The following is a 27099-nucleotide window of genomic DNA, read 5'->3' on the forward strand; positions in this document are numbered from 1 at the left end:
GTTGGTTCCTGTGCAGTAGCTGCCCTGCTGATGGCACGGAGTGAGTAAAGGTGTCTCAGTGTGTTGGGAGATACGTTCTGTAGCACAGTGAGTAAAGGTGTCTCAGTGTGTTGGGAGATACGTTCTCTAGCACAGTGAGTAAAGGTGTCTCAGTGTGTTGGGAGATATGTACTCTAGCAAAGATGGTAAACCTTCACTAGGAACTGAGCAGTGAGTCCATCAAATGAAGGTAAACTTAATAAATATTCTGAAGGTAAACACATGTCACTAACTAAAGTAATATTTAGATGATGATTTACATATATAAATCTACAGGCTTTCTTTCATTGTCAAATTCGAACCAGAGAGAGAGAGAGACAGAGAAAAGACAGAGAGGGAGAGAGAGAGAAAGAGAGAGAGAGAGAGAGAGAGAAAGTACAGAGAAAGAAAGTCAAAAGAGAGAAAGTTAAGAGAGAGAGAGAGAGAGAGAGAGAGAGAGAGTTGGATTCAATCACTGAGCGATAACTAAATTAGAGGGTAGAGAAAGGTCCAGAGCTGGTCAAGGGGAAAGGTAACATTTGAGTAGAGACACATCAAAAGTATGTTCTAGTACACTGCCTCAGGTCCTCAGTCTGAACAGTGACCTCACACTCTGGGGCGGTCCTCATCTTCTCTCTCTCTCTCTCTCTCTCTCTCTCTCTCTCTCTCTCTCTCTCTCTCTCTCTCTCTCTCTCTCTCTCTCCTCTCCCCCTCTCTCCCTCACTCACACACATCAACACACACACACACACACATGCTCCAACCAGTTAAAAGGGGTGCTGGGACAGAAGCTGTCTGCCAATCAGTGGCGGGGGACTGAGAGAGAGAGAGCAGAGGAGGGGAAGGAACTTACACTCAGGCTCCCACTACACTGCCCTGCACTGACCAGGACACAGGACGGAACGAACAGAGGGGCAGAAGAACAGAAGAGAGAAGGAAGCTAAATAAAAGGGAGTGAAAGAAGAAGAGAGGGAGAGAGAGAGAAAGAGAGAGAGAGAGAGAGAGAGAGAAAGAGAGCCTGAGACAGGAGAGGAGAAATGCCACAGAACGTGGTCCTGGACGGACCTGCCCCCTGGGGATTCCGTCTCATGGGAGGCAAGGACTTCAACCAGCCGCTGACCGTCTCGAGGGTAAGTCCTCGCTCACACACACACACACACACACACACACACACACACACACACACACACACACACACACACACACACAGAGAGAGAGAGACAGAGAGAGAGAGAGAGTGACATAGCACAGACAAATTGAGCACACCCATAGCTCCTGGGGTTCTGGGGTGCCGCCCGTAGGCACTGCCTCTGAGTTTCCTCTGTGATAAGGTGGCCTTTGATGTTCTGAGCTCCGTGTGAGGGAGAGGGAGAGGGAGAGGGAGGAGGAACTCTACTCTGCTTTCAGGGGCTTTGTGTGTGGAAGCAGAGTGCTGGGATGGATGTAAGTCAAACGTAAGCCTTTAGTGACATGCTTCTAATTCTGAACAGGCGACTGTCCAGCGGCAAATTACTGCACAGAGACCACAGCGCTGTCCAATGCTAAAGTCATAGTAGAGAGTGGTTTAATGGAGTTCAGGTAATTAGGTGGCATGACTGAGGTTGTTAACTTGACTTTTTGTATGCCTCATGTTTCAGTGGACATGATGTAATCAGTGCCAGCCATAAGTGCTCACTGTACTGGACTGCAGCATGTGACCCACTGAGTTGAATGATAAGATAACATTCTGTGTCTTTTACAGTTAGGCTATCTATCTGTTTGCTTTTCTGACTTAGTTTGTATTCTCGCTGGATAGCCTAGATATATATATATATATGTATGAAACTGAAGAATGGGCAGACTAAGAATCATCACAGTCAGTGGCTGGTATCTTGTTTTTCTTTGTATAATGAGGCAAATGTAGACAGATTGATTGCTAGTCTATATCAAGCAGGTGTGGGGCACACTGAAGCCTGGGCTAGTGGGCTAGTTACAAAACAAATCAAATCAGTAAAGAGCATGAACACATCACCGGCACTGATGAGACACTGCAGTGGTATGCTGGCCTGACCTGCTGACTCTGAGAGATTGAAGCTATTGGATTGGAGGCATATAGCCAACAGAATGATTGCATCCAAAGGTGAGATGACACTGTTATGCTTATGGTGCATCTCATGGGCTCAATCACGTTCAGGTTTCCTGAAAATGGTTGTGCTATAAATAGAGGTGGCTTGCAATTGCTTAATTGTGTGTCAGGTGTTATAAAGTATCTTTAATCAGCAGTTTGCAAACAAGGATTAGTTGGCCGCCATATTTACCAGTACTTAATATAGCTGCTAATTCATTTATGAGCTATTAGGACTTATCATATATTAACTCAAAAAGTCTAAAGGGTGTAACAAGTGTAAACTTCCCTTTTTGGCTATTTAATAGTTAAATGTGTTAATATAAGTGGCTCAAAGCCCTGGACATTGCTAAATATAGGACTTTAGTGCAACTGTTTCTCAAAAGCATTGGAGGTGCCTAATACAGCATTGGGGTTATGAGGGTGTGTTGAGAGAGGGGGGGCATGTGATGTGTGTGTGTGTGTGTGTGTGTGTGTGTGCGCTTGCGTGCATGTGCCTGCGTGCATGTGTGTGTGTGCCTCCACACTCCCGTCTTCGAGACAGATGCCACGGGTTCCCGGACCTCCCTGTTGGTCAGCAACAAGCTGCTGAAGGACTGGAGCAGGCTGACGAAAGCGCTCTTTAACGAGCTCTGCATGCCCGTGGCCAATCACACGCCTCTGGTGCACCAGTTCACTTTAGCATTCAGCAGTTAGCGTTTATACTCGCCCTGAATAGACCCAGCCAGGCTTGGAATTTCACCATTCTGGGGGCAAGGCCACTTGGCCTTCAGTTGGGCATATTTGGTGGGGGGCACAAAGGCCAAATGTCAGGGCACCAAGGCCAAATGTCAGGGCACCAAGGCAAAGTTAACTATACAGTAGTAGGCTATAAAAATGATCAAAGTTGTATTTAGCCTATTCACTGCAGTAGACCTGAATCACTGTATGAAACATTACAAAAACATGAAACATGACATAACATAGAACTGTAAATCATCTGATCATCTAATATTTACAGATTTCTAGGCTATATATAACATTTATTTTATATTTGGCCTGTTATGAAATCATGTATTGAACAATTTAAGCACAGCTCAGTTTTAAGAAACTCAAATAGCCTAGATGCATGCTTAGCATTTTGTGATCGTTAAGGCTACTTTCACAAACTCTTAGTCAACTGTCCTCTGATTTACCAATATCTAGACGATATTTGTAACATTTATTTTGTATTTGGCCCGTTATGAAATCATGTGGAACAATTTAAACACATTGTAAAACTTAAAGCCCAAATTTGGAGACATCCATGTATGTCGAACTTTACTGCAAATTCAAAACGGGATTACTCTGGAACGGCTAACTGTACAGGGGCTTTACACCTTTGTGTTCGGTAAGGTCTCCTGTTTATTCTGATATCTGGTTTGTCACGTGTTAAAAGAAGGGTTCGTAAAGTATTCCACCGAGATGAATGGGTAGGGAGATCATGGGACGCAACCTTCAGTGTAGAATGTATGATTAAATTGAATTATATTATTTACTTTTCTCGCGAACCGTTCAACACAGCAATTATCGGCTAACATCGTTTAAAAGCTGAGAAAAAGCTCTTTCATGTGATACTTGTGATGTCTGTGTGATGAATAGGCTACTTCGCGAGTAGTTCAACTAAGAATGGGTGAATTTGGACGCACTTTCTTTCTTGCGCTGTCACTTTCTCCACTGCGTAAAAGACTAAATAAATTTTATTTAGCACAGGCTAAATAAAAATCGCTATTAGTAGGACGCAAAGCAGAATATTGAAAGAAGGGGGCACCAAGGCCACCGTGGCCTGTAAACCTCTGATTTTCAAAGGGGCCTCACGGCCAACGCAAGGGGCTACGACGGCCATGGCCATCGTGGCCGCAGTGAAATTCCTACCCTGGACCCAGCAGCTTTAGGGTCCTCACACATAATGCAGGACTGGGCAACAGAAACCAGCCAGCCGTAACCATAACCCAAAGTTATGAGCTACAGTGCTGGTCTGTGAGAGTACGCTGTGGGATATGACTTGGCCCTCAGTGCAGACTAAAAGCAGTGGTGCTCATAGAGTTGTGATGCAGCTCAGAGCTCTGGCAGCGATACATGCACATAGCAACAATAACTGGCACAGATGGAGAGTATTGTCCAGTGTCCAAAAGAATCCTGACGGGCCAAAATGTTAATCAGGAAATATGTTTTCTGAATGTGGAGGCAACAGCATATTGGTATGTACAGGGGCCACTGTGACCACAGCAACAGCATATTGGCATGTCCAGGGGCCACTGTAACCACAGCAACAGCATATTGGCGTGTCCAGGGGGCACTATAAGCAGAAAACGTCTCCTCTCCTTCCTTTCCCTCTCTGTTTCTCCGTCTCTGCGGTGGTGCCTGTTTCTGCTTTGTCTATTTATGCATATAATCAACTACAGAGAAACTCAATATAATGCTAACAAGGGGAACGTAGTCTTAATGAGAGCTGCTGTTTAGCCATTTCTTCGCTCCAGGCTTGTGCTAGCGCCATTAAGCAGTCTCTAAACTCAACCTCCCCTGGAAACACAAGCCAACTGTGTTCAGTTTGTTCTCTTTGATGTAGAAACACAAGGTAATACATCTACAGCGCCATAAGAAGGCTCACTTATGAGGGAACACCCGTGAGCCTTGAGGGTAGATAGACTGAGCAATCTGGACTGTATGGTGAGATACTCTTTTTAGCAGACAGATCTGAGTCCATTAAAAAAAAAAACAGCGACCAGCAGCGGCGATGAAGGTAGCAATTACCAGTGAAGCGCATAATGACATCATCAGCTCTGTAAACTGCCCATGGTTTGGTTGACACCCTCCGCAGAGCACCACCACCATGACCTCAGCCTGGCCAAGTATGGGCTTATGTAAAGTATGGAACTGTGGAGGTACTAAACATGTTCCAGCAGATTGCACAATTAGTGTGTAATTACTCTCACTGGCTAGCGTAGACATATCTGTAAGAAATAGAACTGAGAAAGAATCATCAACCTCTGTGGCTAGCTGTTATCTTATTTTTCCTTTGTATAATGAGGCATGTTTTTGACTGATTGCTAGCTTTTTTCAAATAAAAATAGAAATAAATGAAAAATGGGCTGTGTAATAATGATACTAGTTCTGTACACACTTCACTGAGCTGTAATACAAAAACATTTATTTTGAACACTACATGTCATTTTATGCAACAGTTTTCTTGAAATACACTTGTGCAATAGAAGTATAATATTTATAGACCTGTAGATGAAAGTAAATCCTGTCTCCAATAGAGCGGTGTGGCCCAGCCGCAGCCTTCATCTGTGGGAGCCTACTGCTGTCCCCCACGCCACAGACATGGAGATCAGCACCATCTAAAAAGTGATTGATTGAATTGAACTGTCTGCATACAGTAGATCTCATGCTGTGGCTCAGAACATTTGATGAATGGTGTGTGTGTGTGTGTGTGTGTGTGTGCACACTTGCCATGCCTGTGCCATCGAAACTCTGGCTTCCCTCTGTCTCACTTTTGTTCTCTAAATGTTTGCACCTTCACGACAACAAAGCTTTGTTCATTCGCGCACACACACATCTGTAATACCAAGGGAACAATGTCATCCACCCAGCACATCTCTGAGAGGTCCTCAGGGGTCACTATAGGTTTGATCCCAGCACAGCAATGAGAGGTCCTCAGGGGTCACTAGGTTTGATCCCAGCACATCTCTGAGAGGTCCTCAGGGGTCACTATAGGTTTGATCCCAGCACAGCAATGAGAGGTCCTCAGGGGTCACTATAGGTTTGATCCCAGCACATCTCTGAGAGGTCCTCAGTATAGCTTTGATCTCAGCACAGCAATGAGCAGCAGGTGTCTGGCCTTGAAGATGGCATTGTGGCACACACGCAATCGTTTGCCTCCTGGACCTTAACTAGGGAAAGAAATCACAAGCATATTTGTGTCATAACGAAACACTGTTGAGCCTGCAGAACTCTGTGGTTGACTGCACAGGACGGATGGAATCTGTGGATCTGCATGTGTTGGTATATTGTCTGTGGTGTGGCACAAAAAATAGTCTTCCTTATTTCAAAAGGAAAAAGACACAGGAAGAGTAAACACAAGCTGGCACTGAGGAAACATATTTCAAGATTCCAGTTATTTTTATCTGGAGGAAAGTTCAAATTAAGTTTGAAGTGTTTTATAGTTTCCTGTTGTGTAATGTATTGCGGTGCCAATAACCTTGACATAACAGATGGAATGAAAGAAAAGGAAGATAGACACAGCCACAGAGGGAGGGAGGGCAGAGGGAAGGTAAATATGAACAAAGGGATTCAAAATAATCATCACACAACTCCTACTGCCCGGCTCTGAGTAGCTGGGATGACCTAACGTGGCATAAATCTGCTGTCTTTGACAGTGTAAGTGGAGCAAGATGACAGATTCTGTGAGTTGGAGGGGGGAGGGTGGGGGGGTGGTTTCAGGGATGTGTGAGCAGGTGCTGTGGGCCCCCTGGACAAGGTAAAGCGACAAGATGAGAGACGAAGGGGGGGGGGGGGGGGGCAGAGAGAGAGAAAGGGGGGTTGGAATACCTCAGAAATGAGCCTGCCAGAAAAAAGAGCGATGATGTCAGAGGCCACTAATGAGAGAGAGAGAGAGAGAGAGAGAGAGAGAGGAGTAAGAGAGAGAGTTGAGAGAGGAGAGAGTAAGAGAGAGAGAGGAGAGTAAGAGAGAGAGAGAGAGAGGAGAGGGAGTTGAGGTGAAGAAGAGAGGGTGAGGGGGGTGAGGGGCAGGGGTGTGTGTAGATCGGCATTGCAAATTCCACAGCAGTTAGATCAGCGAGACACCGATAGGCCGCTCTGCAACCGTGACCACGATCCAGCACTCTGATTGACACATCCACATTCAGCTATTTATAGGGCACTTACAAACATGAAATGGGATAAGGGGACACAAGCTACTTGTCACTGTTATCTTACTTTGTCAGATGACCTCTTCTCTCTCTCTCTCTCTCTCTTTTTAAACAGAGATTGATTTTTAATGTTGCAACTCTTAGGTTGACCTTACACTTCTCACTCAGCCATAGACAAAAGCTCCCCTGGACTTCAGGGCTACTTCAGTCCATGCCATGTCAGTTTAACAACAGAAACATACTGTACATGAAAGTGCCCTTCACTCCTCTCATTTCTACAGGTGACCCCCGGTAGTAAGGCGTCCGTGGCCAACCTGTGCCCTGGCGACATCATCCTTGCCATAGATGGAGCCGCAGCCGAGGACATGACGCATGGCGAAGCGCAGATCAAGATCAGAGACGCCGGCAACCAGCTCACCCTTAAAATTGAGAGGTGTGACAGAGAGAGATACCTTTATTCATTCACAACAAACAGACCATTGGTGATATATGCCCAGTGAACTCAACATACACAGTGTGATGATGTCTAATGGACTTTGAGTCAAGTAGGCCTACATTATATTCAGCATGAGTAAGAGGCTACAGACACAGAATCAGCATTGTATTATTTATCTGAGCATTATTGTAAACTCAAGGGTTGAATCTACACAGGATCAAAACAAGATACCACCCTCAAGGTTAAATGGATAAGTGTCAACTGTTGAATGGTGGTCTATGTATATTAGAGGCTGAGTATGAAACTGAGAATTTATAGCCGTTTGATTCACGTCCTTGCGATGTTGCGGAGGCGAGGTCTGATTTGTAGATGCTGTGGAAGGTTGCTGATGTGAATTATGGCCAGATCAAAGTTGTTGCCCGGTACCCTCAAGTGACTCGTCCACTGTTGCTGTTTGATCTTAATTTATGACTTTCTCCAGGGAAGTGACCACGTTGTTCATCCATATGTCTGTTGCAGACCTGAAACCAGACTCTGGTCTCCCGCTGTCTCCGCCGATGACGGCAAAGTAAACCCCTTCAAAATCAACCTGGAGGCTGAGCAGCAAGTAAGTTGGCTGAAAGGTGACATGCTTGCCTTGCCCACTGCACCTTGGCGTGATGTTGTCCACTCAGGAATGTTGCAGTAATGTGTAGGCTACTTTATAGATCTCCTTTATCCAATGTTTGAGCGGACGCCACGACGCTAGGAGTGAGTGATGCTTGTTAACGGTCATTTTATGGATGCTCGACTTCTCATGGCGTGTGTGAGAGATTAGATGTCGCTGTCCTGTCTCGCTTGATGTGAATCTCTTGACTGATTTATAACTTTATGGTTATCCCCCGTCACTGATACATTTATATTTAAACTGATCTGCCCCAAGTGCAGGCCTTTCCTGGCCGGGTCTGACATCCAGTGCCAGGCCAGAAGTAGGCCTAATAGATCAACAACAACTAGTACCACCATAAGTGGACTGGGACCCTAAAGCTAATTATTGCAAAACCCTTGCAAAACATAGTCAAGTATTATGCCTAGACTCAAAAAGAATAGCTTTGAATAGAATGTCCAGTTCATGACTACTTCAGCTGTTGTCTTCTGGTAGGCGATACTGCAGCCTTAGAGCCAGGACCAGCAGGCTCAGGGATCCCTCCCTCCACCATGCAATCTGCCATTATATATATATATATATATGTAAATATCAATTGAAATGCAACAATAAATCTGAATCTGAGTGACTAAGTAGACCTATGTCTTGTGTCTGCTACTGATATGAAGTAGGTGAAAGTTTGATGAAAGTTTTGCTGAAGTTTTCCCTAAGCTTATTATTGTGGACCCTTTTCCATATGCTTATATAAATGACTTGGCGCAAAGGTCCTTGGGTATTTTCACTTTCTGATAATGTGCAACATGCAAATACACTCTGGTTGTTCTAACAAGGGACCAGGTGAGGTACATTGTGAACACTGTCAAGAGTGGAAACCATATCAGCCCCTGTAACTGAACCCCAAGAGACCCCACCAGATATACGAGGACAGGAAATGATGCGCAACAGTATCAAGTGTGGGCGCAGCGCTTAAATGATTAATTTCTCTCTCAAGCCTATAAGCCTTTTCTCTCAAGCTCTGGCAGCCACCTCCTGCCACAGTATATTTAAGATATGGCCTTGTTCTCAATAGCCATGATGCCCTTACGTCTGTTCCTCTGCTCTATAGAAAAAGGCATGCCTACTGATATATAGATGATGTTTGATATAGTCTCTATAGGTATGCCTACTGATATATGGATGATGTTTGATATAGTCTCTATAGGTATGCCTACTGATATATGGATGATGTTTGATATAGTCTCTATAGGTATGCCTACTGATATATGGATGATGTTTGATATAGTCTCTATAGGTATGCCTATTGATGTGTGGATGATGTTTGATGTAGTCTCTATAGGTATGCCTATTGATGTGTGGATGATGTTTGATGTACTGTAGTCAAAGGCAGTTTGGTTTGGTGCAGAGGTGGGACCAAGTCACTGTTTGGCAAGTCACAAGTAAGTCCCAAGTCTTAGCACTCAAGTCCAAGTCAAGTCCCAAGTAAATACAGAGAAGGGCAAGTCGAGTCCAAGTCCAAGTCTCATCAAAACCAAGTCGAGTCCAAGTCCAAGTCCCAATCTTTTTCAAGTCCTGAACAAGTCATCAGGTACTCTTCACTTAATAATGGCATTATTAGACTATCGATCATAATTTTAACACTTCCATCTAATCCACAGATTTTTTTTTATAAATACAGATTAAAATATGTTCAATGTTTCTGTCTTGAAATCTTTTACGATATATGCATGCACATACAATATACACATGTGCATACCTGAGTAATCTGTACAAAACGGATAGCTACATGACAAATATATATATTGTTTTTCCAAATTGCGGAGCACACTGTAAGTATGAGTAATAATTTGACTGATGGCATTTCACTGCGCTAGGCCACAGATTTGCCTGCAAACAATTTATTAGGCTGTCTGCCAGTGGCGACTCATAAGGGAAGCCAAGGTCAACACTTTTATATTATTTAAATGATAATAATGACACAGTAATTTTGTTTTAAAGTATTCATTTCTTAAGAAATACTACACATTTGATGCTGTTTATCTCATTTGTAAATGGTGCACTGTCACTTTAAGCACATTGTGTGCCACTGTCCACACATTCTCATAATGATCTTTTTTTTACCAGCTCCATTCATATGGCTAGTCCACAAACTCAAACATTGTTTGTGCCACATGTATAGCACAATATTAACAATGATAAGCATGATATTAAGTTGGCACAAACAGCTTTCATTCCTTTGGAAATAGATGCATGTATGACATGATGCGTGCTTGACATTTTCTGTTTGCAATTAAATGTGAATTATGAGCCTGGTAGCCAGTAGCCACCTAGCTAGCTGAGTGGAATGCGTATGCGTGGCATATCAATGTGCTTCATGTAAACAAATTATTGAATAGGCCTACTTCAAGACTCACCATTTCCATTACACAAAGGCAAAGACAACTCTTCATCTTCTTGTCCACTTTCCAAATCACAGTGAGTGCAGCCTATGTCATAGTGACCTGGATCTCATAGTTTATAACAGTAGTGAGAACCGGATAAATCCGCAATTTCCCCTAATCTCGTATTTGTTGCCTTCATGATTTCCTTTTATACGTTTCTTATATTTAAAAGAAAATATCAATCACCATCAACAATGACAAGCCAGCTGGAACCTGCCACTCGTTTTCTCTCCCTCTCGTGCGTGCTTAGATGGGGTTCTCAATTAAATGCAGTAGGCTAGCATAAGTTCAAGTTGGATCTTAATGGAGAGGACTCGAAAAGTATCATCTTTATGTAACATGCTGTTGGTGCATTTTGACATTGTAAACGTTCTCTAACAAGAGTGCAAATCAGTTTGCAGTAAAGCTACTAGTTATTGGCTAAATGTTGGTCGTTTCTCTGTCTCTTGGTGCCCTACACACAGTGCGTAACGCATGTGGGGGTAGCGGCAGCACTGAACTGTGCTCAGGACTCGCCGCTTGTCTCCGCTATTTTTTATTTTTTTTTAGTCGCGGAGGGAAAGCATCTCTGGGGTGACTGGTCCATGATCAGGAAATTTAGTTTTTGACTCGAGACATGTCAAGTCGTCACAAGTCAAAGAGGCAAAGTCCGAGTCAAGTCTCGAGTGAATAGTATTCAAGTCCAAGTCGAGTCGCAAGTCATGCCGAATTTTATCAAGTCAAGTCTGAAGTCATTAAAATCATGACTCGAGTCTGACTCGAGTCCAAGTCATGTGACTCGAGTCCACATGTCTGGTTTGGTGATTATGCCAGTTGATGTTCAAGCTTTCTCTCTCATGAGTTGGTCACTCACTGTTACAATGTAATTACAACATGGCTTCATTTAAAAAAAAAGCCACAGTACTCTTGTAATTTTATAAATATAAAATATTATATTTCAATCATATTTAATATAATAAATATTATTTATCTGCCATATGGAAAGTGGCTTGCTTTTTAATGTGTAGCTAATAGACAGCCATTGCTATGCATGTCTGTATGTTTAATATAGTCAGGCTGTTCCGCTTTATGAGTGTGCTACATGCATTCTGAGGCCTTGCTTCTCACATGTTGGTAGCCACTGCTACAATATAGTTAAAACATGGCTTTGTTCAGAAATGCCATGATGCTCAACTGCCAGTATTGTTTCTGCTCTATAGACAAATGTATCCCTATTGATGCGTAGTTACCACACATCCATAGCTACTGTATGTGTGTGTCTGTGTGTTTGAGGCAGTGTTTGGTTTGGTGATCAAACATGGCGTAGGAAGCCTGTGTGGTGCCTTGAGCTAGCGCATGCCGTGTGTTTTTTTTCTGCCTGGCACGCTCAGGAGTACAAACCGATCGGCACAGGGCACAACCGGCGGGCCCAGCCGTTCGTGGCCGCAAGCCTGGACGACAACCGACAGGTGGTGAGCTCGTCCTACAACACGCCTATAGGCCTCTACTCCGCGGGCAACATCCAGGATGCCCTCCACGGGCAGATCCGGGGCCTCGCCAATGATAAGCCAGAGGGGTGAGTGATGGATCGGCCAGCTCCGTGCGGTCGGATGCTCCCGACCGAAGACTCCGTTCTCAGCTGTGGGCTGCTGCTGCTGCTGCTCGCGCCTGCCTTACCTTTTCAGTGTGGTGACCGAGGAGAGTAGCCACCATCTAATCTCTCTAAACCTGACTGGCTTCCTAACTCCTGCTCCCTCCTTTCTACTCTTGTTCTCTCTTGCAGGATCTAGGTTACTTTGAGCACAAGTTTAATGTCAGGCCAAAGCCCTTCTCACTCTCTGGCCTACACAGGTTATTGGTCTCATTTACCTGCATGGTTTTTTACACTTTAACATTAATTAAATGAACCAAACCAAACCAAAACATAACCACACTTACCTACAACCAGCTCCATAACCATTGAAACTGTACACATTCTGTCACTATATCTTGATGATTTCACAATTTCACCATCATCTGAAACTAAACTCAATAATTGTCAACACAGATTTCTTCTGTACTCAATTTTGACATCTTTTTCATTCTCTCCTCTCTGTCCTGTTTGTCTCAACCCTGTTCTCTATCTGACCAATCCTGGTGCACCCTGTCCTCTATTTGACCAATCCTGATGTGCCGTGTGTTCTTTCTGACCAATCCTGGTGCACCCTGTCTCCCGCTTCTGCTCTGGCTTCCCTGGCTTTGCCACTGCTGAACTTCCACATCCCTCATTGGCAGCACACCAGCACAAAGGCCCATGGGAAATGTAGTTCAGGGGGGCAGTAATCCTCCCCAGCCAGTCACTCAACCGGTCGCTAACTCTGGCCCCAACCAGTTCATGGCCCCCACAGATCAGTATAACTCCCCCATTGCTTTGTACTCAGAGGCCAATGTCGCAAGCGCTCAACAGCAGGCTCAGATGTCTGCTGGAGAAGAGAACTCATCGCCAAGGTAACCGTCCGTCCATGTTTGCCGCACTTGGCACCAAGCAAACCCTCGGCACCCATTCACGCCCATTTGGCTGCCCTCACCCGCAAATCAAATTAAAGTGCTGCGACAGAATCCAGAAATAGTGAGAACTTTTACTTGTCACCAGTGACAACATGGGTTCATCAAAGGCATTGAACACATTCAAAACACCAAATCCACAGTCACTCATCACCATCACAGATCAGTCTTACAGCAGCCCACCTATCTCCTATTGGCCTTTTCCTTTTGTATTACACACACTCATTTGAATCACCATTGCCTGCCAAGTTTCCCCTCACTAGTAGTTAATATCAACTATTTCTTGTCAGTGACTAAGCGGGTACGTAGGCACACAGGCTGAGGTGTTGGCTGCTCTGTCTTCGCAGTGGAAAAATGCTGTCATCCATCGAGGACTCCCATGTGTACCGCATGCTCCAGGACAACCAGGAGCCAACCCACGAACCCCGACAGTCTGGCTCCTTCAGGGCTCTGCAGGACTACATCGACAGTGACGGTGAGACACCGACAGCAACACACTGGCCATTTAAAACCACAGGCAAAGTGTGGAGTCTAAAGCGAATTATTCATTAGACTAAACCCATGTGTTAATTTGATACAATGAGCAAGATCCAAAGCGCAAAAACATTGGAGCCTCCACACATGATGTTTTAGGTCATGATTGGGACACTCTGCCCATTGTCTGGCTTCGCCTGTCAGTTAAATCAGGTCCACTGTGTTCATCTGAGGAGCGAATACCAAACAACTCAAATGCTTCTCTAGTGTATTGTCCAACAAATCATCCAGACTGGCAGGTTTAACTGGACTGAAGTTACTCTTTATTGGGCCAGTTTTAACACACTGTTTTGTTTTATGAGATGTAATCACATCAACAACAACACAACTCTGTCATTATCATCCAGGTCATATCTATTTCTGCCATGTGTCTCGTTCCATTAAAAGACCAAACTCACCCTTCTGTGTACTGATTAAATCTTGTGGGCAAACGTTAGTGTGGCCCACTGGTGTGACACTGCCGTTCCTCTGCTGTAGGTAGCAGACCCCTGGTGACCAGAAGTGTACGAGCCCCAGTGACCAAGCCCTCCCAGGCGGCCAGCACGCTGTCCAAACTGCCGCTGTGTGATAAGTGTGGCCAGGGCATCGTGTGAGTACCAGCCAACCACAGAGGACACGACGCCGGTAGGGCAGACCCAAACCAAACAGCTGCCGCAGTAGCCACAGATAGGAACTGAGTCTGGACCAAAAGTGGACTAGATCCGATGCAAAGCCATGCCAGATTCTAGATGCAGTTTTCGTCATTCATTCCAGATGCAATAGCTGTCTGTGTAACCACACACACACACACACACACACACACACACACACACACACACACACACACACACACACACATATACACACACACAAATGAAGGCTATAAAAGCCAAAATGTGGTGTGTTGTCACGCCAGCGTGGCAGAAGCTGGTGGTTTTAACATGCCACTGCTCTTATTCAAGGCTGCCTTCGTGGGAGAAGTAATATGATTCCCAGCTGTTGGAGAAGAGTAGGCCTTTACATGACAGCTTTTGTTTGTTCTTTCAATCTTCTGTGTCATGAACTGGTATAATAGTCTGAAGTTACAATGCAAATGAAACGGTGTGGCTCAGTATAATGTGTGTGTAACAGCAGAACAAAGACTGGGAGATACTCTGCATGTGTTTATCAGTGCAAGCTTTCATGTGCCACAGCCAAAAACAAGCCACAACCTGTGAGAAAAAAGTGATATGTAGGACCAGTTTAAAGACTGAAACTTCATTTAGATGACTTTAAATGCAGGAAAGTGTACAAGCAATTAAATAACTTCATTCTCACTGTACTTTTATGAAGACAATAATGGAAATTTGTGCTTTTCATGCATCTATTTTGACACCTATCATCTTGAATCAGTTGACATTGAACATGTTATTGTAGCTAGTTTTTAACTGGCTTTGTCTGATTGGTCCACCAGGGGCACTGTTGTGAAGGCCCGGGACAAGTTCCGCCACCCTGCTTGTTTCGTGTGCTCCGACTGTGACATCAACCTGAAGCAGAAGGGCTACTTCTTCGTGGAGGGTCAGCTGTACTGCGAAATGCATGCCCGCGTCCGCACAGCGCCCGTGGATGGCCACGACCTGATCGCTGTTTTCCCCTCCAGTTAGAGACACACTAAGACTAAGAAATGCTGACGTGTAGACGATGCAGTGACAACTATGCCAGTTTGAGTTACAAAAGCTGCACTGAGAAAGAATGCTTCATACTATCACAAGGTTTCCCCAGGTATTTTACAGTAAAAGTCTGATTGGGTACCGGGCCTTTTAAGAAGGAGGGGTTTGTGTGTGTGTGAGTATTGGTCACTGCCAGTGAATGTGCTGCTGACTCAACTATTGAGATCCCTTCCACTCAGTACACACCAGCAGAATCCTGAATGCAATAGTTGTGCCTCGCTAAATTCAGAGTTACAATTGCTTAATTAAATTCTGAACGGACTTCTGAAAGAGAGAATGAGAAGCTGAAAGGATTACAGTGTGATGGCTGTCTATCACTACTGCCAACGTGTCGTCCTTGGCTTGTTAATGTCAGTATGTTAGGGTTAAGGTTTCACCGATGCCTTAGTTACAAAGGGAATGTGTGACACTGTTTTCTTAGACAAAGCTGAATACCACTGCCTACATGAGTTTTAATTTACTGTTCTTTTTAGTGAATTAGTGAGCTAGCTCATTATGTGCTAAAATGTCTGCCTTTTTTGGTTTAGCTTTACAGTTGATTTTCCTCACTTTCAAAAGCAAAATAAATGCATGTTGAACTCTTAATGAGTACCTGTCAAAATGACTGACTTCACATACAGTAGTCTCATGCATGGAGTGGAATGCGGAAACACTTCAGTGTTTTCCTTCTACATTATTCAAAACTTCGCAAAGGATGTATGCCTCCAAACATCTGATAACTCTGAATGAATAGTCAAGCGCCGGCTCAGTCAGCAGACACAGACGGATGTGTCACGTGTGGCTAGACAGAATTGCTGACGGGTTTTCAACACCTTCCCGAGGGCCTCCCAGCTGCAGCACCTTTCAGTCAGCACAGGTGTGCTTGGAAGGTGGCACTTTGGCCAGACTTTGCTTTACATAGACATCACAGGCCACATATGATAAACCGTTTTTTTAGCAACACACTCAGGAACACTTTAAGGTTATGATTTTGACGTTACCATTTGTAAGTGGATCCTAGATTACTTTTTTTGTGAAGTACAGTATTTACATCTTTCGAGGTGCATGAATTTTTTAGAATTCGTTCATGTCCCCCACTCTAGTCCACATACAGCTTCCCATGGTGCGTACATTCACTCAACCTGTACGTGGTTCTGATGAATTATTCAAAGGGAGGATCATAGTATCCTTCACCAGGGAAAAGGTTACCTTAACTGACCCATATCCTCAGGCAGTATGTATACCACAACACATAACAGAAAATAAACTACAAAAGTGTTTATATCTATCACAAGTGAAAGACATATCCATATTATCATAATACACCTTCTACCAGTCGCTTAATAACCAAAAAGCTACATATCATAGTACATCTTCTAATAGACGTTTTAACATTCAGAAAAATGTTCTTCTTCTCTATTTTAACAACAAATGATATATAAATGTATAACCTTCAGAGACAACCAGAATTGTTGATAGTGCAATGGCAACACTAGCTCTTTCGCAATATCTCACCAGTCACAGTCAATAAATCAGCTATTCTATCTCTCCCCGAGTGCTGTTATATCATCAATACGCCATTACAGATGGGATTGTGTTGGTGTTGTAGTTTGTTGCGTTCACCATCCTACAAGATGAAAAGCACAATACAATGCACCATAAAAAATACTGAACACAATGCTGGCTCAGTGTTTGCAATTTAGCAAAATACATGCAGCTATAAAGGTCAGGAGCAGATCTTGCATTAAAAGGCTGAGTGAACAGGTCTCTTACTTGTTGACATTGACTGTGATGATGCTTTTAACTGGAGTGCTCTTGGGCCCTGGGGATGGCCGAAAGGTCTTGCCCTCCTTGTTTGTTGCCAGTGTCTTTGCCTTCCGGGTCACATACGGGTCCGCTGAGTGGCTGGGGTACGTGTCAAACGTCCCACCTTTCATACCTCCAATCTGAGGGGTTGAAAAACAAGGATGAGAACAAAAGCTAAAGTGGTGAGATTATCACAGTTTTTGACTATGTACAGATGCTTCATATTTTCTTTGTTGTTTATGTCTTTTCTATTTGTTCATTTGGATGTTATGGTCATTCGTGATAACAAAGAATTTCCAATCAAGAATTAATCAAGAACATCCCAGCCCTGACAACAAAGACTGAACAGAGGGCCACCAAACCTTACAATAACTGTGTTGACTTGATAAAGCTTACTGTATACTAACTATGTCGACTGGACAAAACTTACACTAACTGTGTCAACTGGATAAAGCTTACACTAACTGTGTCGACTGGATAAAACTTACACTGTGTCGACTGGATAAAGCTTACACTAACTGTGTCAACTGGATGAAGTAGCTCAACACTCTCACCGTTTTGCTGGGAGAGGATGGTTTGAAGGGGACAGCAAAGTGATGTTTTCTCTCATCTGTCCTCTTAGGAGGTGGGAGTGACTTGTCCAGTTTGAAGGGATTGTGGTCAAAATAGTCCTTTGGGTGGAGGTTCAAGCGAAACTGTCCTCCTTTCAGCATCGTCTTGTGGTTAGTCATTTCCCTCTGCAGAGAAGAAATCTCTATGTTAGACGTGGAAAACATGGTTTAAGTCACAACCGCTGAATTTGAAATCAATTTCTTGTCTCTGACCTTAAGCAGTTCCTTTGCTCTGTCATAGGGGTCTGGGGAGTACAGCTCAAGTTTGGACAAGGTAATATTGGGATATCTAGTCAATATAGACAACATTATCATAAGAATTACTACACAGATCAAATCTAAAACAGAAAGGTAAAGATTAGGTACTGTATTTACAGACACGTTTGCCAACTGCACAGCACAGTACACCAACACACATAAAAACATACCCATAACCACTTCCTTTCTTGGATGGGTTGGTGTACAAGTTCTTCCCCGGTGATTTGTAGGGTTTCCTGGGCACCTGCTGGACACTCATGGCCTCTATAGGGCCACTGATGGTGCCATAGTAACTGCCCACACCTGAGCTGTAGTAGTCAAGTCATTACAGGTAATTACATGTTGCTGTATTCCACATTACTGCCAGATGTGACTTGTGTTGAGTACTGTATGACTCTTCAGAAATACTGTACCCAGCTATTTATAGAGTCATCAAAAAGAGACCGATCTGAAGTGCACAGAAAATGAGAGGTAGGCTGATATATTGAGTTATATATCTTACATCCACAGATCGACAAGCCAGCCAATAACATTCTAATGGCTTTGTTCTAACTTTGTGGTATCAAAAGGATCAGTCTTTCCATTTCATTTTAATTCAATCGTCTGTTTAATGTCATCCTGGACCCAAAGTAAGCAAATGAGAATGCCCGACAGGCTTTCCTCCTGATGGGAGTAGGCGACATCCGGTTGCTGAAACAGCATGATGGAATGGAAAGTCTGAGCAGTCTGTCCCGTTTCACATCATGTGAGAAATCCAAAGGAGACCCTCAGACACAACGGTCTCCATGGTTTCAGATAACATAATGTATTCTTTAATGGAACTGAAAACAGAGTGCTCTAAGACAAGGCTTTTTGATGATGTTGAGGGAAAACATAATCACTTAGACGCTGACAGAAAGAAATATGTGGTAAAAGAAGAAGGTCTACAGTCATAAAGAAGAGAAGATGAGACTAGAGATGAGAGCAACATCACATCCACAATACATGATTTATAGCCTGAAGAATGGCCTTACGGTCTTTTCTCTCCATTTGTTGGGAGGAAGGCCTTTCCTATGTTCTTTTTAGACTGCTGGATCCTGTACAGCCTGTTTAGTTTCACAGGGTCACTGAGGGCCTCTCGCTCAAAGATCCTTTTGAACTGAGTATCGAAATACCCAGCCTGTAGCCCGGACTTTCTCTTGGGCCCTGCTGTCTGCATCTGTTTATTCTTGTGCGCCGACTCGTTAAATGGACCTATTAATGGGGGGAGAATGGTACACTGTAGGTTGTATATGCAAACAAATAATTACGTAAAGCCTAAAGTTTTTTTGTTTTTATTTATAGTGTGTATTTATAGTGCTAACTTACGGTAAATAAAAGGAGTATATTTGTCTCCGACGGAAATGTAGCCCATCTCCTGGAAGACACCCACTCTTTCCAGATCTGATTTTCCCTCAGACGGCATTGTCCCTGGTCTGAAAACAACACTTTAGGTGGGGTCGAAATTGTCCTTTCACCCCATATGTGTTACAAAATAACCTATACCTATTATAAAGGCTATCTTACAACAAGAAACACTGAACAATGTTTACTTCCGTTAATGAAATTAGTAATTTTGTTGGCGACTCATAACAAAATGATACGACTCGGGGGTTTTAAAAACACTTAACTTAGGCTACTCGAGTAGCCTAATGATCAATACAAGTTAAAGGTCCTCAAAATAGCTTCAGGCGTCTTCACTTTTTTAAGGTAGCCTACCCAAGCAAACCGGGGACTTACCTTGAGCTTTAAAGATGCAATGCGTCAGAAAATATCGATCAGATATCGTTTTAATATCTTATGATACACACATACCACGAAATGTTCAAGGTCTGTGTACATGTTGTTTCCTTGGCATCCGTGGTGATCATTACCTAGACGCACCGCTGTTGGACGGCGGTGATAATGCGTCCGAGCGTGCGTAAAAATGAATAGACCTGTCTTGACAGCCACCGTGGTGCTGCTGTATCGTTTCACAATCTTGCTATAGTTTACAGTTAACACGGTAAAAAAGGAAAACAAAACAGGTCACCATTTAGCTTCTGTGGTTGATATTATGTGTAAGATCTTAGAGTTGTCCAGATGGTGGAGCTCTAGACTGTATCGCTATAAATTGCATATACTTCAGGAATCATTTCTGTCTGTTGCGGCACCACTACTCTGTTTGTTTGGCACCCAAGTTACCCCAATATGACTGAGCTATATGATATAGGAGTTGGGTGCTGTAGTAGACCTACTGGTTTAATTAAAAAAAATGTTTTACATTTAAAATTCGTATCGCTTTGGTCTGAAAAGTCCCTTCTCGTGTGAGCAGATATGAGTGTCCCACTGTCCCTGTCTTGTTAACAAACCTCCGCACATACAGCTCTTGGGGACCATAGATATATATATGTTGAGGACACTGAGTGGATCTTCAGAGATCTGATCAACTTTATGGAGAAAATAAATCAAATCAGGTGCACTGGTCAATTAGCGCCCGGGGAGGGCAGAGTCGAGCCCTATAGGACCCGAGAGAGAACTGCGCTGGATGGCTGTCTCCAAACTGAGATGCTGAGATGGGGCAGCTTCAGCCAACTGAGGACCCCGCTGAAATCTTCCAGACTAACCTATCTCCAGACTCTTGACTGTCCATTTTAGATGTGCTCTATCAAGACGTCTTGTTATCAAAAGAGCCTGTGTGCAACCTGCTGATACCATTCATCAAATAATTTGGGGACAGCAGGCCGTTTGGGTGGCAGAAAGGCCAGTAACCAAGGATCTTTGGATATTGGTCTGTATTGAAAGACTGAACAGGCATTGACTTCAAAGCAAATTCCATGACTGGTTTCCTTGGAAAACGTTACTAGCAACAAGCTTTTATGACGCACTAGTCAAAGCAGAGCGCAAATGCTATTTCAGAAATCAGAGGAAATCGACGCATTGGATGTGAGGTAAGGTAGCCTAATTAATAAAGTTATTGACGTTTTTCTTTTAAGTTGTTATTGTTTAAAGACAGATAAGTGATCTCTCTCATTAGAAATTCCTGTATGCAACATTCCAGCATGCCCAGGTCCGTCTGAAGGGCAATGGAATCTGGTTGTCAGACCTTGCCCGAAGAGCAAATCAGTTCCGCGAAAAGGATTTTAAAAGCGGTCAAAGCTATTTACCCAGACGAAGATGCAAATGAAGAACCCATCGAGCCACTAGGTGTTTTTTCCTTCAGAGTTTTGGATACTATACAGCTGGTATCAACGCATACACCAAATTAACAACAAAATGGGCGCTAAGAGGTCACATAGACTATTCCTCTGTAATTCCTCGTTGTTGGAATGACTTAATGTTCTATGTTCTTGTGATAGTTTTGGGACTTTAAAGGAATGTTTAAAGACCAATCTGAAATGTATTCCAAGTAGGTGGTTAGGCCTAAGTGACAGATCTGGGTAAGTTAACCCAGAGGATGTGGCAAACCTAATTGGCTTCGTTTAGTTCAGATATTGAAACCCAGGGCTGTTCAGGTTTACAACTTCCTCTGGGTATTAACCTAGGTTTGCCACTAAACCACCTACTTGGAATCATGGCCTGTTCACCTTGTACTTAATTAATTATCTTACAGAGTTATTATGATGTCATTATGATGTATGGTAATATGAGAACTCATTATTTTGAACTAATAATGTAGTGGTTATACAGTATATTGTTATTCACTTTGGACAAAAGCTCCTACCAAATATCCTAAACATAAACAAAACATAAACATAAGATGATGTATAATCATTAATATCATCATATGTAATCGGTATAACTAATATCTCACCAAGCCGTCACACCGTTTGCACATAGACTCCAGTGCCAGCCATGCCACCTTGTTGGAGAGGTCTGAGAGGTTGTTGAGACCCAGGGCGGAGACAGGCGACCCACAAGCCCAGTTCCTCCTGGGGCTTGTCCACTTTGAAAAGGTAACATTTCAGTATTCTCTCTTCTAATTAGTATACTAATTACATCCAATTGCTACTTGTAGATCTGTGAGACATAGGATATCTATTATTGGCCATTTTTCAGAATGTTGGGATCATTATTCTTGATTAGTTCTAGAACATGGGACCATGTGATGGGTCCTGGGGGTAATTGATCAGAGACTGTATCTGTTATATTTATGGTGTACTAGCATCACTATGCAGAAGCACTTGAGGCCTTCAACTCCATCAAGGATCAAGACCCACAAGCCCTCTACCAGCTTGGAGTGATGCATTTCGATGGCCTGGGGACCCCTGCAGATCCGGTGAGACTTTTAACAAAGTGGACAGTGTCATTCACCAATAGACTTCAGATTATGAACATGCAGAAACTACATCTGTTCACAATGTAGTTGGGTCATTCCACGTCAATTGAACCAGGGCCCACGCACTTAGGTCTCAAAAAATTCTGAAAAAATTACCAGGTGTACCTACGTATGTTATTCAGGAGACACACTGTAAAATTACTCTTATGTAAAATCTATACTTTCCAAGATACAGCCTATTTTACAGGGGGAGGGGGGTGTCGATTTTGGTCGGCCTCTTTTTTTTGTCAAAGTTCACAAGCCCACAGCGCAATAACTAAACCATGTAGGAGGCTCAAATTTTGCTTGCTGGTACATAAATAAGAATAGTATGTAGCAAAATCGTCACGCTTGGTCTGGATGATCCTGCATGGTCATAGTTGTCCCTCAAAGTTGATCAAAATTTTATTGGAGTTTTTGGCTGGGCTCTGTTTAGGCCTTCAGAAGACATATTTGTACTCAACATAGGCTCTTGATTTATTTTCCTTACTGAGATAAGTAGAAACACTCTCACAAAAAGCAATGAACAGAAAATTAATCCCTTCCGGGTCTGAACAGCAGACCTCACAAGTCTGAAAATAAAAAAGAACAGCAGACCTCACAAGTCTGAAAAATAATTTTGGTTATCATTTTCAGAGCGCCCAAACACCTTGTGGGAATATACAAATATTTTTTTAATATGTTTTTCTTTATTCTCCATGATCCCTTCTTTTTAAAAACACCAATTTGACTTGTCTTATGAAAATCTTTCTTTTTTATTTTCCACCCTGAACATGGGCAAAATGCCCCATTGACATCAATATGTTTTGTGTAGTTACCACAGTGCCACCTGTGGTTGTATAGAGTAACCTGTGGGCCCTGGTTCAATTGAGGTGGAATGACCCAGTTAAAGTACAACACAACACAACACACTTCTTAGTGCAGTAATTACAATGTGGAAACAACAGGGTGGGCAAAGTCCCACTAAGTGTCTCATGCATGAAGTTATAATGTGTGTGGGAGTGTTTTACTGACCCACCCGTGTTTGAGACTAAGGTCCTATTCGTGGTATTACAGTAGGTAAGTGGAATGGAGGAAACCCACCCTAACCATAGGCCCTTCCAGGCAGCGCTGCCTTGAAGTCGACGGTGGGGACCCAAAAGACCATAGATCCCTGAAAACATGTGACATTTTCCTGTGCAGGCATTGGCTGTAGAATACATGAGGAGAGTCTCCCAGTCCAGCAGCCCTCAAGCAGGTCACATCAAATATGCCGCACTCTATTTTCCTGTGCAGGCATTGGCTGTAGAATACATGAGGAGAGTCTCCCAGTCCAGCAGCCCTCAAGCAGGTCACATCAAATATGCCGCACTCTACAACATAGGCCAGGCTTACCTGGAAGGATATGGAGTCCCTGTGTCCAGCACTGAAGCAGAGAGGTAAGCACAGCACAGAGTAAGGTCTCTGGTATTTATTATCCCCGAGATGACGTGGGAAGTGCAGCCTCTATGCTGAGTGCATTTCCTAGCCTCAGCGGGCTAGTGTGCTGTGAATTATTCGTGAGTGTAACCAATGAGATGGTACATAAACCACTGTGGTCAAATTAACTTGTGGTTCAAGTGGTTTCTGGAAGCTATTTTTAGACGTGCCCAAGGCAGAAACATACAGTACCACAGCTCGGCAATGGATCTTAAAGAGACCTGGCTCAAAAGGACTTAGTTATTCTCAGGAGTTGTTACCACACCTTAATGGATTGCAATTATATAACCAGTGTATTGAGTGGACTGCATAGCTATAACCTGGTTTCTGAGCATCCAGTGATGCCACTAGTTAATTCAGTTCATGAGAACTGTGCTCACTGACTGACTGCACTCTGTCCTGCATTCCCAATTGGATCCATGTCACACCTAAATAGATAATGCTAATAATGTACTGCTTTTCCAGCCACAATTCACAATTTTGAGAACATGAATAGTCTGTATATTTCTAAAGGAACTCTTTGTTTGGAATCCTGTTCCCAGATACTGGCTGCAAGCGGCTGCAGATGGAAACCCTGACGCCAGTGTGAAGGCCCAGAGTTCCCTTGGGCTGCTCTACTCCAGGCCTGAGTTGCTGGACCTCAAGAAGGTATCTGTGCAATTCATTACCGATATCTGAGGCACTTACTGTATTATGAGTGCCACTCTCTCGGGGGGAAGACATGCTGTGGTCGGTTTGACCATGAGCGAGACACCTGCAATTATGTGAGATTATGGCCAAATGAATGGCTTCTTCTTGGGGTTTTGAGCGTGGTGCCACGTACATCAGTGTGTGCTGCCTCCTCTGTAGGCCTTTTCCTGGCACTCGGAGGCCTGTGGGAATGGCAGTCTGGAGTCCCAGGGCGCCCTGGGCATCATGTACCTGCACGGCCAAGGCATCCGCAAGGACATGGAGTCTGGCCTGTACTGCCTGCGCAGGGCAGCAGAGCGCGGCAATGTGTACGCACAAGGCCACTTGGTGGCGTACTACTACCACCAGAAGATCTACTCCAAGGCTGTGGGGCTTGCTAAGAGGTACAGTACCTTGGTCCTTCTGTCTCTGAATTTGATTTGTAATGTGAATTCATATGTGTAGCTGTATGTTGTGTTATGTGTAAGCTTTGCTCTTGAACTGGCTGCCCAGGGATGCAAAACAAATTCCAGTGTAAACTGACAATAAAGTAGTGTCATATCGTATGTGATGGTCACAAGACACATTACCGGTAATGTGTACACACATTCCTTACTAATTAATAAGATAAGATATTAATGTCTGTTTAATGTCTTGCATTACAGTTAAGCAATCAAGATAGAAAGACATAATATATATATATTGTATGTATATATATACGTTTCACTTAACTTATTGGGAGGTGTACTACCTTCTGTGAGTTAACTTAGCGAGGCTTGTCACTAATCTACCCCCCCCCCCCCCCCCCCCCCCTTCTGTGCATGACATGAAACATGTTCATTTGGACACCAGATGCAGAAATGTTAAACACAAAATGAGAAATCAGCTCCTTGAAAATATTTCTCTCTGACACAATCCAGAATCTCAGAGTACCAGGACATCTGTGCCATCGCCAGGGAGACGGAATGTCTGCCAGAGTTTGTCGCTAAGGGCATCGCCATGGCGCTCTTCTACTATGGACGCTGTCTACAGCTGGGCCATGGAACCCCACAGGATCGGGCCCAGGCTGAGCTCTGTTTTACCAAGGTAGATCACCCAAGACACATTTAGACCCCAAGCTCTCACGCTCCACCTCAAGCTGGTGTGTGGTGAGCGTTCTGGCATATAATGGCTGCTGTGCATCTCCAAGGCGAGTGCTACACATTGGTGGTGGTTAGTGAGGTCCCCCCTTCACTGTGCGCTTTGAGGGTCTTATATAAAATGTAATGTGTTGTAAGCTAAGCAGCATGGGAACATCCACAAAGGAGCCAGGAGAAACCCATCTCATGGAGCACTGATACAGTCCACTGAAGCCTGAATATGTTAATGCATGGCACCTACATCACAAACAGTGAAACTCTGGTTAAATATATTTCCTGTTGTTTTTGGGAAGTAAGTGGTTTGACGATTGCTGTTCCATTATAATCGTTTACTAATTAACGTATCACATATGCCCACCTTCCTTTCTGTTCCTCTCAGGCAGTGAAGCTGGACAGCAAAGTTTGCAAGGAACTGCAGATGGACATCACCCTGGGGAAACTATGACCGCCATGACATGATCGAATGACACCACCTCATCCCTCAACCAAATCAAATCCTCAACCATCTCCATGATCCCTCCCTAGTCTGTCCCCATGATTCTTGCTCTTTTGCCAGAAATGATGGAGACATGAGTACCCATGTCAAATTGGAAAGATCTGTCTGTTGAAACCTTTTCAGTGAAATCTGTGAGCGTGTGAAAAGCAATGACTGACTGACGAGTATCGTTCTAGCTACAATGAATGATGACGTCCACACATAAACTATAACTTCAATACATGTCATGAAGAACAGTATTGTTGGGGATCACTTTCACAGCCATTTTGAGAATGATAAAAAGCTGACAGCCAATCAGAATCCATCAAATTTTAGCTATCACATTCATCACCACAAGGAGAGATTTTCCTTATCGTTGGTCAGTGTGGACGCTTTTATCTTTATAATTATAGGTATCTTCACCTTTATATATATGCACATTACAGTTTTAGGTATCTTTAGTCATCATTCCTGTTGTGAACAGCCCTTCAGAAGTAAGAGAGGAGGGGATGAATAATATCAGATTATTATACTAGGAGACGGCACGCCTCTGAAAATAGCACCCATTGAGGAAATTGTAACCGGTCACTAAGAAACGGTATGTAAACAAGTAGGAATCACTGCAAAGAAAAATACCAGACAATGATAAGTTTTGCATTTTATTGCTTACAAATGCTCTAAACTAGTTTTGGTAAAAATAAAAATCTATCATAATATCACAAATAAAATTGTCACAATAATAACTTGACATGACATATTGCACGATAAAAAGCCTTCAGAATCACCGTACTGTACTGTAGATAGGGGTTTGTATGAGGTCCATGGTTACTGTTGTGTTATTATGTATTTATTTGTTTACCTTTTTTTGTGTTTACCGACACAACACTCAATTCACAGCTATTCACATGTCATAAGACCTTCCCCTTGGTTTAAAAAAAGAAACTCTCCATACACAAACAGACAAGCAAAGTCAAACCTGTCCATCCTCAGCAGAACTAAAAGAGAGATCTGAAGTGAAGATATAAACAGAGCCCACTAAATGAGCACTATTGGTCAACGGACCGGACAGATAGAAAGAGAAAGAACAAGAACTAAAAGCAGTCATCCAGT

General features: G+C 43.4%; 4 protein-coding genes across 11 annotated transcripts in view; 2 read left to right on the forward strand and 2 right to left on the reverse strand.

The window, feature by feature from the left end:
• Positions 1–790: 790 nt before the first annotated feature.
• pdlim3b (PDZ and LIM domain 3b) lies at positions 791–15864 on the forward strand. 3 transcript variants are annotated; one of them, XM_042074735.1, is made up of 8 exons: positions 791–1148; positions 7296–7447; positions 7970–8057; positions 11905–12089; positions 12788–13000; positions 13405–13532; positions 14069–14180; positions 15024–15864. In XM_042074735.1, the coding sequence occupies exons 1-8, from the start codon at positions 1056–1058 to the stop codon at positions 15211–15213; spliced, it is 1161 nt and encodes a 386-aa protein (XP_041930669.1). In that variant the 5' UTR covers positions 791–1055; the 3' UTR covers positions 15214–15864. The 3 variants fall into 3 exon arrangements, with proteins under 3 accessions (XP_041930669.1, XP_041930671.1, XP_041930670.1); XM_042074736.1 differs by lacking the exon at positions 11905–12089 and adding an exon at positions 12297–12364 and having other exon boundaries at positions 794–1148; XM_042074737.1 differs by lacking the exon at positions 12788–13000 and having other exon boundaries at positions 793–1148.
• Positions 15865–16522: 658 nt separating this feature from the next.
• Positions 16523–21820, reverse strand: c20h4orf47 (chromosome 20 C4orf47 homolog). 3 transcript variants are annotated; one of them, XM_042074745.1, is made up of 8 exons: positions 21745–21820; positions 19281–19387; positions 18947–19166; positions 18104–18241; positions 17889–17964; positions 17619–17801; positions 17032–17204; positions 16523–16885 (listed from the first exon to the last, which is right to left on the reverse strand). In XM_042074745.1, exons 2-8 carry the CDS (start codon positions 19375–19377, stop codon positions 16828–16830), a joined length of 945 nt encoding a protein of 314 aa, XP_041930679.1. In that variant the 5' UTR covers positions 19378–19387; positions 21745–21820; the 3' UTR covers positions 16523–16827. The 3 variants fall into 3 exon arrangements, with proteins under 3 accessions (XP_041930679.1, XP_041930678.1, XP_041930677.1); XM_042074744.1 differs by lacking the exon at positions 21745–21820 and adding an exon at positions 19692–20743; XM_042074743.1 differs by lacking the exon at positions 21745–21820 and having other exon boundaries at positions 19281–20743.
• On the forward strand, positions 20750–26108 carry LOC121694548 (LRP2 binding protein). Of its 4 annotated transcripts, XM_042074741.1 has the most exons (10): positions 20750–20881; positions 20992–21137; positions 21771–21886; positions 22096–22209; positions 23431–23485; positions 23579–23666; positions 24249–24354; positions 24556–24779; positions 25296–25461; positions 25894–26108. In XM_042074741.1, the coding sequence occupies exons 2-10, from the start codon at positions 21017–21019 to the stop codon at positions 25957–25959; spliced, it is 1056 nt and encodes a 351-aa protein (XP_041930675.1). In that variant the 5' UTR covers positions 20750–20881; positions 20992–21016; the 3' UTR covers positions 25960–26108. The 4 variants fall into 4 exon arrangements, with proteins under 4 accessions (XP_041930675.1, XP_041930672.1, XP_041930674.1 ...); XM_042074738.1 differs by having other exon boundaries at positions 23431–23666; XM_042074740.1 differs by lacking the exon at positions 23431–23485 and having other exon boundaries at positions 20752–20881; positions 23524–23666.
• Positions 26109–26635: 527 nt separating this feature from the next.
• The window catches only part of snx25 (sorting nexin 25), a 55635-nt gene continuing 55171 nt past the window's right edge, over positions 26636–27099 (reverse strand). Inside the window, exon 19 of the mRNA XM_042074733.1 lies at positions 26636–27099. This exon is cut by the window's right edge and continues 174 nt beyond it. The gene's annotated coding sequence lies outside the window, so the exon portion shown is untranslated.

This window comes from Alosa sapidissima, chromosome 20 (genome assembly GCF_018492685.1).
Source record: "Alosa sapidissima isolate fAloSap1 chromosome 20, fAloSap1.pri, whole genome shotgun sequence".
NCBI lineage: Eukaryota > Metazoa > Chordata > Actinopteri > Clupeiformes > Clupeidae > Alosa > Alosa sapidissima.

What these genes read in the sequence shown, in the direction of transcription:
- pdlim3b (XM_042074735.1), top strand. Translation starts at nt 1,056, where the DNA reads ATGCCACAGAACGTGGTCCTGGACGGACCTGCCCCCTGGGGATTCCGT. An exon ending in CTCACCCTTAAAATTGAGAG is followed by an intron (nt 7,448 to 7,969) that starts GTGTGACAGAGA and finishes TGTCTGTTGCAG; the next exon opens with ACCTGAAACCAGACTCTGGT. An exon ending in AAGTGTGGCCAGGGCATCGT is followed by an intron (nt 14,181 to 15,023) that starts GTGAGTACCAGC and finishes TTGGTCCACCAG; the next exon opens with GGGCACTGTTGTGAAGGCCC.
- c20h4orf47 (XM_042074745.1), bottom strand. Translation starts at nt 19,377, where the DNA reads ATGCCGTCTGAGGGAAAATCAGATCTGGAAAGAGTGGGTGTCTTCCAG. An exon ending in ATATACTCCTTTTATTTACC is followed by an intron (nt 19,167 to 19,280) that starts GTAAGTTAGCAC and finishes CCCCATTAATAG; the next exon opens with GTCCATTTAACGAGTCGGCG. An exon ending in GAGCAAAGGAACTGCTTAAG is followed by an intron (nt 17,802 to 17,888) that starts GTCAGAGACAAG and finishes TCTTCTCTGCAG; the next exon opens with AGGGAAATGACTAACCACAA.
- LOC121694548 (XM_042074738.1), top strand. Translation starts at nt 21,017, where the DNA reads ATGGAATCTGGTTGTCAGACCTTGCCCGAAGAGCAAATCAGTTCCGCG. An exon ending in GCTGTGGGGCTTGCTAAGAG is followed by an intron (nt 24,780 to 25,295) that starts GTACAGTACCTT and finishes GACACAATCCAG; the next exon opens with AATCTCAGAGTACCAGGACA. An exon ending in CTGAGCTCTGTTTTACCAAG is followed by an intron (nt 25,462 to 25,893) that starts GTAGATCACCCA and finishes TGTTCCTCTCAG; the next exon opens with GCAGTGAAGCTGGACAGCAA.